The 13,203-nt window shown below is 36.9% G+C and overlaps 1 protein-coding gene across 1 annotated transcript; it reads right to left on the bottom strand.

Moving 5' to 3' along the window:
- Positions 1–5,025: 5,025 nt before the first annotated feature.
- LOC127114454 (secreted RxLR effector protein 161-like) lies at positions 5,026–5,796 on the bottom strand. The gene has a single exon (XM_051046586.1). The coding sequence runs from the start codon at positions 5,794–5,796 to the stop codon at positions 5,026–5,028; it is 771 nt and encodes a 256-aa protein (XP_050902543.1).
- Between the last annotated feature and the right edge of the window lie 7,407 nt (positions 5,797–13,203).

Genomic DNA, 13,203 nt, shown 5'->3' with positions numbered 1-13,203 from the left:
AATCAAAAAGAAAAGAGAATGATGGTAAGTAATTCTTTCTATCCTTATTCCCTAAACACCCATATCGTGAACAATTCCTCATACCTCGAATATTCAGCAAACTTGAAGTTACATCAGTAGGATCTCTCTCTTCTCATATCTCTTACTCTACTAGGGCTTTCTCTGACTATGCTGACAAATATTCTCCCCAAAACAATATTAACTCTAATCCGCCTCTCTATTTAAAAAAAACACTACTAATTTTATTAATTCCCTAACTTCCATCAATTATCACTAATTCCACCATTTCCTTAATTCTAATTTCCTCCCTAAAACTCAATTTCTCATTATTTCTATTATTTAAATAATTAAAAACTAGTGATAATTCAAATAAATTTTTACCCAATCTTAATAATACCAATAAAATATATCTAACACTCAAATAAAATGATATAAATCATTTTAACTCATAATAAAATAAATGGAACCAAGGTATTACATTCTAGATCCTAGCCAGATGAATTTGAACCTGTTAGAATGATTAGGATATGTTTTTTGAAATGCCTAATCGATTGGAGAATATTCTTAATTAACTAGATATGAGAAAATCGAATCCATAATCGATTGTGATAGTGTCTCAATCAAGGGTAATAGATCTCTATCAAATATTTCTAAAATGATAAAAAATAATCAATTATTAAAGTCATCCAATCGATTGGAATAATTCAAATTATATTCCTGAAGGGACAGATGTTGGACACGATATTGGAACAACTGGTCCAAATTTAAACCAATATGACAATAATATAAGGGCAATAATAACACAATGCAGAAAACAATAAAATAACACAAGATATTGCTAACTCAGTTCGGTGAAACGACACCTATGTCTGGGCGCACTCTACCCAAGAAAAGAAATTCACTACTTTGAATTAGTACCATTAGTCTTATAGGAACACCAACCCCATGATGTTCAATGCCTCTTCCTAATCCTAGTGAGTTTCTATTTAGGACTCCCCCTAAATATGAGAACCCCCCTCACTTTCTCTGAATCACTAATCACACGTGATCAACTTGAAAAATATTGTATGTTAAATTTACAACTCAACTAAGATAAATCAACAACTATGCCAAGTGACTGAAGCAATAGTGTGGTGTACACATAACAAAATCTAACACTAATGCTTATGATATGAGTGGTAACATTAGCGTGGGGTAGAAGTAACAAAATGCTAAAACCCTAGCACTAAGAACTTAATCCCAACACACATAACTTATTCTCAAACATGAGATTTGAGTATCCTTAAATAGCAATGCATTATGGGGTTTCTCCTTTGAGTTTATGATTTAATTTTGTCCAGAATAATAGCTTAATCTATTGGATTTAATTTTCTCCATAAATATCTCCAACAAAAGATATGATTTTATATATTTTTAATTCAAATTTAAATCTCTAGTTAAATCTGATTTGATCTTCAACAACTGTCAAACAAATCACACAGACATTCCTAAACAATCTACAACAAATCAGACTGAATCTTAATTAGAAGTTTCACACCTAAAAACATCCATCATGACCTGCTGACAAGGGCCAGATGTTGCACTACACACATGCAGGAACATCATGTTCCATATGTTGCACCAGAACATCCAAATTAATTCTCTTCATAAATTATAAATCTTCTTCGTCGAGTGAATCTTGGATTAAATAAATATGAACTAGAATTATGATAACATTTTTTTTATTGTCAGAGACCAGATATTGTAGTACACATGTTGGCACATCTTGTCCAACACGTAGCCTTTCTGTACCAGAAACAACTTGAACATATTCCATGTTATTTTGCATAATGCAGTCAATCCAAAAGAATAACACCCCCTGGAAATTTTTAGCAAAACAACTCTTCAAGCAAAAACGCAACTATGTATCAAAGGTATTCCATACTCATAACACACACCATCAGCTGCACAAGTCAGAGTAACAACAACACAAATTAATAGGATATCATTTTCTACACATCAATTAGTTAACACACAATGATGCTCCCATAAATAGTTAACATGAAATCATTCATGATAGGTTAGTCATGCGCGCACATACAGTTAGTAGTCAGTAGTCAAAGGTTAGAAGTTACTACTAACACCCAAAAATAGCAGCACACACAATCACACAAGGTTGATGGTTAGATGTTAGGTTAAATGCTTCAACATGTGTGCACACAAATTTCAGAATATCAATTAGTACTAATCATACCAGTCAGTACTAAGCACAACATTAGTGGAACCACATACACCATAAAGTTAGTAGTCAAGTCAATAGTCACGCCACTCCATTACACACACCATTACTCCCTTTTTTTTGCCATAACTTGGCAAAGATGTTCCTTGGAAAAATTTGTCAGTCAACATAGAGGCTAGTATGTTATCACATGTAAGTCTTAGTTCAACAGAAAAATAACATAAGAATGAAGATCAGTAGATAGTCACACCATTCACCACATATCATATTAGATGCCTGACACATCTTGGTAGACATCTTCATTTCCAAATATTTATTCTTCAAAGTTGTCCTCCTTATCTTCACTTCCATATTCACTCTCAGTTTCTTCACTTGAGGATTATGAGCTGCCAGAATCTCCATCACTTGCAGACTGCTCTTTTTCTTCCTCTTCACTGTGAACCTCTTCTGCCTTTTCAACTACCCTCTCCTTGGTCATATTTTTTATCAGTTCATATATATTCCTCTTCCTAGTAGTACTAGCAATAATAGTTTCTTGAAGAGCCTTTGAAACTTACATCATCTCAGAGAATCCATATTTTCTTATGGCTTTGATATTGGAGAAAAACTTCTACCAGCACTCTAACCTTGATGCTCAATCACCATAATGTTTGGGACACATGTCCCCATAAACAGCTTCTTATCATGGGTCAGAGGCCCAATCTTTTTGCTTGGAGTTTCTTGAGGGTTCAACACTTCATGGTGTTGTTTCAAGATAATGTCAAGGATTAAGCAAGGAAAAGATGCAGGTAGCTTCATAAGCAAGGAATCTGCATGCTTCATTATTTGATCAAACACATAGTCAAAATAAACTTCATAACTAGCTTTTCATAACAAAGGTCAATCTCAATAACAGTCTTAATCAATCCTTCAACTGTTAACAATTATACAATCTGTTTGAAATTCAAGGCTTCTTTACTCTGCTTCTTTTCTTGAGAAACTCTCCTTTGACATACATATTTCCATTTTTGAACACTTGACTCTGAGTGAAAGGACACATTGTCCAATGGTGCATCTGGAGCGTTCACATGAACTCTTTTTTCATCAACTTTTCTTATGAAGGTGGGCAAAATCTCATGGACATTAGCTTCGACATCTATCTCTGACTCACTGGTTTAAATAAGTTTTCTTTTAAGAGGCTTCTTCTTTTCAATTTTATTTTCAACTCTTCTCCTCTTACTCATAGGTGACCTCCGAGGAGTATTCTTCTTCACAAGAGCATTTTTAGAAGGACTTTCTTTCTTACTTTTCAGAGGACTTGTCCTAGGAGTTGTCAGCTTCACAATCTTTACAGTATGCTTTGACGTATCAACCTTCTACTTTTTCCTTTTAGCTTTATCAGTAATAGACTTAGATAGGCTTTTCAAAAAATTAAGAGTTGGTTCTAGAGTAGCCTTTTCTTCAACAATCTTGTTTATGTGGTTGGCAATGGGATTGTCATCACCCTTATTGTCTTCTTCATTAATTTTACTATAAACGGTAGCCTCTTTATTTTGAGGGTCCTCATTCCTCAAATCTTTTGAAAAAATATTCCTTTCAACTAGTATCTCATTTAAATTAGGATAAAAAACATGTATAGCCACTTTATGGTTTTCAGTCGTGGTGTTATCTTGATATTTATAAAGAGGTTCATCGGATATCGTGCCACATGGTTCGACATTGGGTTCAACATCTTGACCAAGGTTAATTTCCCAAGTCTCAGCATATTTTCAGTAGTATAATCGTCATACTTTTTCAAGATCATGCACAAAGGTATCTTGGACAAATAAACTTACCTTTTTAGAGGTGCTTCTCGTTTTTCCATCAGAGCGTTTTGCATTCTTCTTAGAGATATCGACTGAAACAATCATTTGAAGCAGTACAACTTCATGTACAACATCTTACTTATCATCTTTTATGCTAGACTCAAAATGTTAGCAATTTTTATGTTTTGGATCTTGATATCATGATTTTCACAATGTTTTAGATTCTATAAATAAAACCGTAAAAGCGTACCCGGATCCATGACGTCGATTCTTGTCTGATTTATTGATCCTTGTTTGCAATTGTTTTCTCCTCTCTTCCTTCTTCCTTATTTGTATCTTTGATGATGAAGATACTTTTGTGTATTTGTGAGAAAAATGAGAAGGAATGAGAAAAGTTGGTGTTGGTTGCCTAAATGTGTCCTTTTATAGACACTTTATTCCAACAGTCATATTTCACCCCAAGAGTCATGTCCCAACAGTCATGAAGAGAGAGAAGAGGGATTTGTATTTTGAATTTCAAAATAAAACCCCATTGACTTAATTATCCATCTACCAAAATAATCATCACATTTAGGTGTCTTTTATTTAAGGCAAATATTGTTTACATGAGTCACACCTAATTAATAATAAATTAATCCAACAGTCTCCCACTTGACTCATGTGACATCTTGATGTTTCAATCTTATACCATAATTATGCACCATTCATTGAAAGCACCAAGTTATTATCTTTAATGAATTGAAATGATCGGATCATGGCGGTCACAAATTATTCATCAACTTGATTCTTTCCATGTATCACGAATCAATTCAATTCAAATAACTTTAGGGGATACAATAATGTGTCTCTCATGTCTTTTTAAAGACACCTAGTCATCACATATTACAATAACATGTATAATATAATATGGATGTCAAAACTCAACAGAAACATAACTTTAATTGAATTCACAATGTCATACAATACGAACATTAAACTATACTTGTATATATACCAAAAATAATACAATGTTAACAAGGACTTTTACATAATGCCCATCCTTTCTACATGACCAATAAATGTTTTGGGCGGTAAACCTTTAGTTAACGGATCCGCTATCATTAAATCTGTTCCAATATGTTTAAATGACACCTTTTGTTTCTGCACTTCTTCTTTCACTGATAAGTATTTCAATTCCATGTGTTTAGCACCTTTGGAATATTTATCATTCTTAGAGAAGAACACAGCTGCAGAATTATCACAATAAATCCTTAGCGGCCTAGCTATACTGTCGACAATACCAAGCCCTAAGGTGAAGTTCCGCAACCATAATGATTGAATTGTGGCCTCAAAGCATGCCACGAATTCTGCCTCCATAGTAGAAGTAGCAATGATGGACTGTTTTCCACTCTTCCATGATATTGCTCCTCCAGCCAGAAGAAAAACATATCCAAATGTGGATTTTCTTGAGTCCACACATCCTGCAAAGTCTGAATCTGAGTAGCCAACCACTTCAAGGTGCTCTGACCTTCTATATGTGAGCATGTAATCTTTGGTTCCTTGTAAGTACCTAAGAACTTTCTTTGCAGCTTTCCAGTCATCCATTCCAGGATTACTTTGATATCGACCTAACATACCAACAGCAAAACTAATATTCGGTCGGGTACATGTTTGGGCATACATCAAGCTCCCAACCACTGATGCATAGGGAATAGACTCCATTTCTTTTCGCTCTAATTCATTTTTAGGACACTGCATTTGACTAAACTTGTCCCCTTTCTGAATAGGAACTGTCCCTCCAGAGCATTTGTCCATCTGAATCTCTCTAAAATTTTATTTATATAGCCTTTCTGAGACATTCCCAATAGTCCTTGTGATCTATTACGGAATATTTCTATTCCTATCACATATGATGCCTCACCCATATCCTTCATTTCAAATTTATTGGAGAGAAACTTCTTTACATCATGTAACAAAGCAAAATCATTGGCAGCAACTAAAATATCATCAACATATAAGACTAAAATTATGAATTTTCTCCCACTGACCTTCATATAGATACACCGATCTACAGTGTTCTCTACAAAACCATATGACAAAATAGTATTGTTAAATTTAAGATACCATTGTCTAGAAGCCTACTTTAATCCATATATTGACTTCTTTAATTTACACACTAAATTTTCTTTTCCTGCAGTAACAAAACCTTCAGGTTGAGCCATATACACTTCTTCCTCTAAGTCACCATTTAGAAAGGCGGTTTTTACATCCATTTGGTGAAGCTCTAAGTCAAAATGAGCCACCAAAGCCAAAACAATTCTCAAAGAGTCTTTCTTTGAAACAGGAGAAAAGGTTTCTTTGTAGTCAACACCATCCTTTTGAGTGAAACCTTTGGCGACAAGTCTAGCTTTATATCTTTCAATATTACCTTTAAAGTCTCGTTTGGTCTTAAAGACCCATTTGCAACAGACTCGTTTTGAACCTTTAGGTAACTCAACTAGATCCCATACATTATTGTCACTCATTGATTTTAACTCTTCTTTCATAGCATTGAACCAATTTTTAGAATTGTCACTTTCCATGGCTTGTTTAAATGATACTGGATCCTCATCAATGCTCAAGTCACATTCATGTTCAAGTGAATAAATAACATAATCATTTGAAATAGTTGGTCTCCTTTGCCTTTCAGACCTTCTTACTGCTATTTCTTGTGTTTCTTCAGTCACTTGTTCTTGCTCATTTGTGACTTGTACATTGTCAACTGGTTCATCAACTATATGTTCATTTTGTGGGTTTTGAATATTAATTTGTTGTCTATTTGGGTTGTGTGACAGTACCATAACTAGAGGGACAACAACTTGAGAAGATTCTTTAGGTGAAGAAGATTCTCCACGAGTCTCCATAATATCCACTTTACGTGATTTCTGACTCCCACTAAACTGCCCATTTTCAATAAACCGAGCATTACCAGACTCAATTATTCTCATACTATGATTAGGACATTAAAATCTATACCCTTTTGATTTTCAGGATACCCGATGAAAAACCCACTAATGGTTCTTGCATCAAGTTTCTTTTCATGTGGATTATACGCCCTTACTTCGGCTTGGCATCCCCAAACATGAAGATGCCTCAAACTAGGTTTCCTTCCCGTCCATAGTTCATAAGGAGTATTAGGAACTGCCTTGCTAGAAATCCTATTAATCAAATACGCAGCGGTCCTTAATGCGTAGGTCCACAATGATAAAGGTACATTACTATAATTTAACATTGACCTAACCATATTCATGAGAGTACGATTCCGCCTCTCAGCCACACCATTTTGTTGTGGTGTGCCTGGCATAGTATATTGTGCACATATGCCACGACTTTCGAGGAACTTTGCAAATGAACCTGGACATTGTCCCTTCTCATTATATTTTCCATAATACTCACCACCTCTATCAGACCTCACTATCTTTACCTTTTTATCTAATTGCCTTTCCACCTCATCAATGAATACTTTTAGCATGTCCACTAATTGAGATTTTTCATGCAATAAATACAAGTAACAATAACGTGAGAAGTCATCAATAAAAGTGATGAAATACTTTTCTCCTCCCCAAGAAGGGATGTCGAAAGGACCACAAATATCAGTGTGTATTGTAACACCCAGAATATTGTTAGATTAATTTAAATATTATTTTAATATGATTATTTGAAGGTAAAATGAATTATTAAATAATATTGGGAATTATTATTATTATTATAGATGTTATTTATTTTAATAATAATTAAATAAATAAAATAAATGGAATATGAAGAGTGGAAGGGTAAAAGTGGAAATGGATATAAAAGAGGCCAAGGTGAGAACTCAGAGTGTTTTTCACGTATTTTTGCCTCAGAGTCAGAGAAAGGGAGAAACGCTGAAGAGAAAGAGAAGGAAGAGGAAAAGGCCAAAGATTGCTCAGAACTTCCTTCAATCCAAAGAGGTAAGGGGTCTGAACCTTATTAAACGATAATATGCGAGCAAATTCATGATATATGTTGGATTGTTGATGGATTTTGGGGATTTTAGGGAGATTGGGAAAGTTTGGGGTTTTGATGGAAATTCTCCGATCTGTGAGTTTTGTTGAGTTATATGCTTAGAAGCCCGCGCGTCCACTGTTTTCGCACTTAAAATCTTATTTATGCACATAACAGCCAAATGACGTTCGCCATTATGCCTTTGGCGCTCGCCATTTGGGCTTTTTTCCAGAATAAGAGCGTTTAACGCTAATGGCGTTCGCCATTAGCCTAATGGCGTTCGCCATATCAGTTTGACGGACAGTTTTTCCAGAATAAGAGCGTTTAACGCTAATGGCGTTCGCCATTAGCCTAATGGCGTTCGCCATATCAGTTTGACGGACAACTTTCGCGTTTTAAACTCCCAGATGTGATATCGTTGTAATGTTGTTGTTGTTTTGTTGAGTTGTATGTCATGCTATTAATGATGATGATAACATGACTATATGATGTTGTTGTTGCTATGTTGATTATGATGCATGTTTGGTGTGCATGCATTCATGAAAGGCCGATGCCTAGTGATGAACGGACTGAGTTCCAATGATGTTGTTGACTCCGGGCTTGTGGAGAGGCTTGGTTCCTTGCGGGGAACTCGGATTCTATGGTGATGAATCTGGGAGTGGTGATCCTGTAGTTGGTCACAAAATGGGTATACCGAGTCGTGTTGAGTCATGCATGGGTGTGTGCATTGCATTTGATATGTTGTTTTGTTGATGTTCATGAGTATGTTGATTATGATGATTATGATGAGCTGTGTTGGCATATGTGAAATATATTTATGTTTATATTTCTGTCGTTATATTATTATTTAATAATGTAATTCTCACCCCTTCTGCATGTGTTTATGTTCATCTATGATGAGCAATGTGCAGATAAAGAGGAGTAGCTATTGTTGAGGTTTGAAGAATAAGTGTAGAGTTATTCTACAGAGTCGAGTCAAATGCTCTGGTCATGTGACACCGGGGTTATGGGATTCGATAGATAATTGGTTATTATTTACGTTGTTTATGATGACTAATATGTTGAGATGTTTTGTTGAGATAATGTTGAAACATTATTATGAATTGTTATATGATGAATGATAATATTTGTGTTGTTGTCCGCTGCGAAGTTTTAATAAAATAAATAATATGTTTTATGTTGTGATGCGATAAGTGTTATGTTGTAAGAAATGTAAACTCTTCTACATGTTGTACTCTGATAATTTATTTAAATATGTCGTTTGGGTAGAAGGGTGTTACATTAGTGGTATCAGAGCATAGTCAGTCCAGTCGAGTCATAATGTGATGTTTTCCCTGTTGGTCGATTAGTGTAAATGACACTGTCGATATTTAACGGTGGTGGTTGTGTTGTGCGGAGTATGGCTGGAGAAAATGACCGTGCGATTGCTGAGGCTTTGGCTGCTATGGCGCAGGCTATGCAGGCGCAGCAGAATCCGCCGGTCGACGAGTTTAAGAATTTGGGAAGGTTTCTGAAGAATAACCCTCCTACATTCAAAGGGCGCTATGATCCAGATGGTGCTCAGATTTGGCTGAGGGAAATTGAGAAGATTTTCCGGGTGATGACGTGTACTGAAGCACAGAAGGTGCAGTTTGGTACGCATATGTTATCTGAAGAGGCTGAAAACTGGTGGGATAACACTCGCCAGAGAATTGAAGTACCAGGTGCTGAGATGACTTGGGAAAGGTTCAAGACGGTCTTTCTGGAGAAATATTTTCCTGCTGATGTGCGATGTAAGAAGGAGATGGAATTTCTAGAACTGAAGCAGGGTAACATGTCTGTTGCTGATTACGCTTCGAAATTTGAGGAGCTGGTGCAGTATTGTCCTCATTATAATGATGTTGATGCTGAGGAATCCAAGTGTGTCAAGTTTGAGAACGGGTTGCGTCCCGAGATCAAACAAGGCATTGGTTACCAGGAGATTCGTAGGTTTCCTACACTGGTTAATAAGTGCAGGATATTTGATGAAGATAGCAAGGCTAGGACTGCTCATTACAAGAGTCTTAGTGAGAAGAAGAATAAGGATCGTGGTAGTCCTTATGCATCTCCGAATGGTAAAGGTAAGCAGAAAGTAGTAGATGAGAAGAAGCCAAGTGGGGGAGGATCTCCCATAGCTGGTAAATGTTTCAAGTGTGGCGAGCCAGGCCACCGTGCTGATAGCTGTACCAAGAAAGTGCTGAGATGTTTCCGATGCACCCTTCAGTAAGATTGATTTGCGGTCGGGTTATCATCAGATCCGAGTGAAGTCAGATGATATTGCGAAGACTGCTTTCCGTACGAGGTATGGTCATTATGAATACACTGTGATGCTTCTTTGATGGGTCTTGGTGGTGTTTTGATGCAGAATGGTAAAGTTGTAGCTTATGCTTCTAGACAGTTGAAAGTTCATGAGAGGAATTATCCTACGCATGATCTAGAACTTGCAGCTGTTGTATTTGTGTTGAAAATGTGGAGGCATTATCTGTATGGTTCCAGATTCGAAGTGTTCAGTGATCACAAGAGTCTGAAGTATCTGTTTGATCATAAAGAGTTAAATATGAGGCAGAGAAGGTGGTTAGAATTACTGAAGGATTTTGACTTTGAATTGAGTTATCATCCCGGTAAGGCTAATGTAGTTGCAGATGCGCTGAGTAGAAAGTCTCTACATATGTCTATGGTGATGGTTCGGGAGCTTGAGTTAATTGAACAGTTCCGTGATATGAGTTTGGGTTGTGAAGTTTCCGCTGATAGTGTAAAGTTGGGTATGCTGAAGTTGACTAGTGAAATTCTGGAAGATATTCGGAATGGTCAGCAAGTTGATGTCGCTCTAGTTGATCATATTACTATGGTTAACCAGGGTAATGGTGGTAATTTTGAGATTGATGAGAATGGCATCCTGCGATTTAAAGGTAGAGTTTGTGTTCCTGAGGTGTCTGAATTGAAAAAGAGTATTCTTGAAGAGGGCCATAGGAGTGGATTGAGTATCCATCTAGGTGCAACTAAAATGTATCAAGATTTGAAGAAGTTGTTTTGGTGGGCTGGTATGAAAAGAGATGTTGCTAAGTTTGTGTATGCCTGTTTGACTTGTCAGAAGTCAAAGATTGAACATCAGAAACCGGCAGGTATGATGCAACCTTTGAAGATTCCTGAATGGAAGTGGGATAGCATTTCCATGGATTTTGTGACGGGATTGCCGAGGACGGTGAAAGGTAATGATTCTATTTGGGTGATTGTGGATCGATTGACTAAGTCGGCGCATTTCTTGCCGATGAAGATTAATCACTCTTTAGAGAAGTTGGCAGAGTTGTATATTGAGGAGATAGTGAGGCTGCATGGTATTCCATCCAGTATTGTGTCTGATAGAGATCCCAGATTTACTTCTAGATTTTGGGAAAGTTTGCAGAAAGCGTTGGGGACTAAGTTGAGGTTGAGTTCAGCTTATCATCCTCAGACTGATGGTCAGACTGAAAGAACTATCCAATCCTTGGAGGATTTGTTGAGAGCTTGTGTGTTGGAGCAGAGTGGTTCTTGGGATAGTTATTTGCCGTTGGTGGAGTTTACTTATAATAATAGTTTTCATGCTAGTATCGGTATGGCTCCATATGAAGCATTGTATGGTAGGAGGTGTAGAACTCCATTGTGTTGGTATGAACCAGGTGAGAGTGTTGTACTCGGACCTGAGATTGTGCAGCAGACGACGGAAAGGGTTAAGATGATTCAGGAGAAAATGAAGATTTCTCAGAGTCGTCAGAAGAGTTATCATGATAAGAGGAGGAAGGCACTTGAGTTCCAAGAGGGAGATCATGTGTTCTTGAGAGTTACTCCGACGACAGGTGTGGGTAGAGCTTTAAAGTCTAAAAAGCTTACTCCGAGGTTTGTGGGTCCGTATCAGGTTTTGAAGAGGGTTGGGGAAGTGGCGTATCGGATAGCTTTACCGCCATCGCTTTCTAATCTGCATGATGTGTTTCATGTATCTCAGTTGAGAAAATATATTGCGGATCCTTCGCATGTTGTTCAGTTGGATGATATCCAGGTGAGGGATAATTTGACCGTTGAGGTGTTGCCAATTCGGATAGATGACCGAGAAGAGAAGACCCTGAGAGGTAAGAAGATTGCTCTAGTGAAAGTTGTTTGGGGAGGTCCAGCTGGTGAGAGCTTGACTTGGGAGCGTGAAGATCAGATGAAGGAGTCGTATCCGGCTCTATTTGCTTGAGGTATGTTTTCGAGGACGAAAACTTCTAAAGTGGGGGAGAGTTGTAACACCCAGAATATTGTTAGATTAATTTAAATATTATTTTAATATGATTATTTGAAGGTAAAATGAATTATTAAATAATATTGGGAATTATTATTATTATTATAGATGTTATTTATTTTAATAATAATTAAATAAATAAAATAAATGGAATATGAAGAGTGGAAGGGTAAAAGTGGAAATGGATATAAAAGAGGCCAAGGTGAGAACTCAGAGTGTTTTTCACGTATTTTTGCCTCAGAGTCAGAGAAAGGGAGAAACGCTGAAGAGAAAGAGAAGGAAGAGGAAAAGGCCAAAGATTGCTCAGAACTTCCTTCAATCCAAAGAGGTAAGGGGTCTGAACCTTATTAAACGATAATATGCGAGCAAATTCATGATATATGTTGGATTGTTGATGGATTTTGGGGATTTTAGGGAGATTGGGAAAGTTTGGGGTTTTGATGGAAATTCTCCGATCTGTGAGTTTTGTTGAGTTATATGCTTAGAAGCCCGCGCGTCCACTGTTTTCGCACTTAAAATCTGATTTATGCACATAACAGCCAAATGACGTTCGCCATTATGCCTTTGGCGCTCGCCATTTGGGCTTTTTTCCAGAATAAGAGCGTTTAACGCTAATGGCGTTCGCCATTAGCCTAATGGCGTTCGCCATATCAGTTTGACGGACAGTTTTTCCAGAATAAGAGCGTTTAACGCTAATGGCGTTCGCCATTAGCCTAATGGCGTTCGCCATATCAGTTTGACGGACAACTTTCGCGTTTTAAACTCCCAGATGTGATATCGTTGTAATGTTGTTGTTGTTTTGTTGAGTTGTATGTCATGCTATTAATGATGATGATAACATGACTATATGATGTTGTTGTTGCTATGTTGATTATGATGCATGTTTGGTGTGCATGCATTCATGAAAGGCCGATGCCTAGTGATGAACGGACTGAGTTCCAATG

This window comes from Lathyrus oleraceus, chromosome 1, assembly GCF_024323335.1.
Source record: "Lathyrus oleraceus cultivar Zhongwan6 chromosome 1, CAAS_Psat_ZW6_1.0, whole genome shotgun sequence".
In the NCBI taxonomy this organism is placed as follows: domain Eukaryota; kingdom Viridiplantae; phylum Streptophyta; class Magnoliopsida; order Fabales; family Fabaceae; genus Lathyrus; species Lathyrus oleraceus.
This window is presented reverse-complemented; position numbering and strand designations above follow the sequence as displayed.

What these genes read in the sequence shown, in the direction of transcription:
- LOC127114454 (XM_051046586.1), bottom strand. Translation starts at nt 5,796, where the DNA reads ATGGACAAATGCTCTGGAGGGACAGTTCCTATTCAGAAAGGGGACAAG.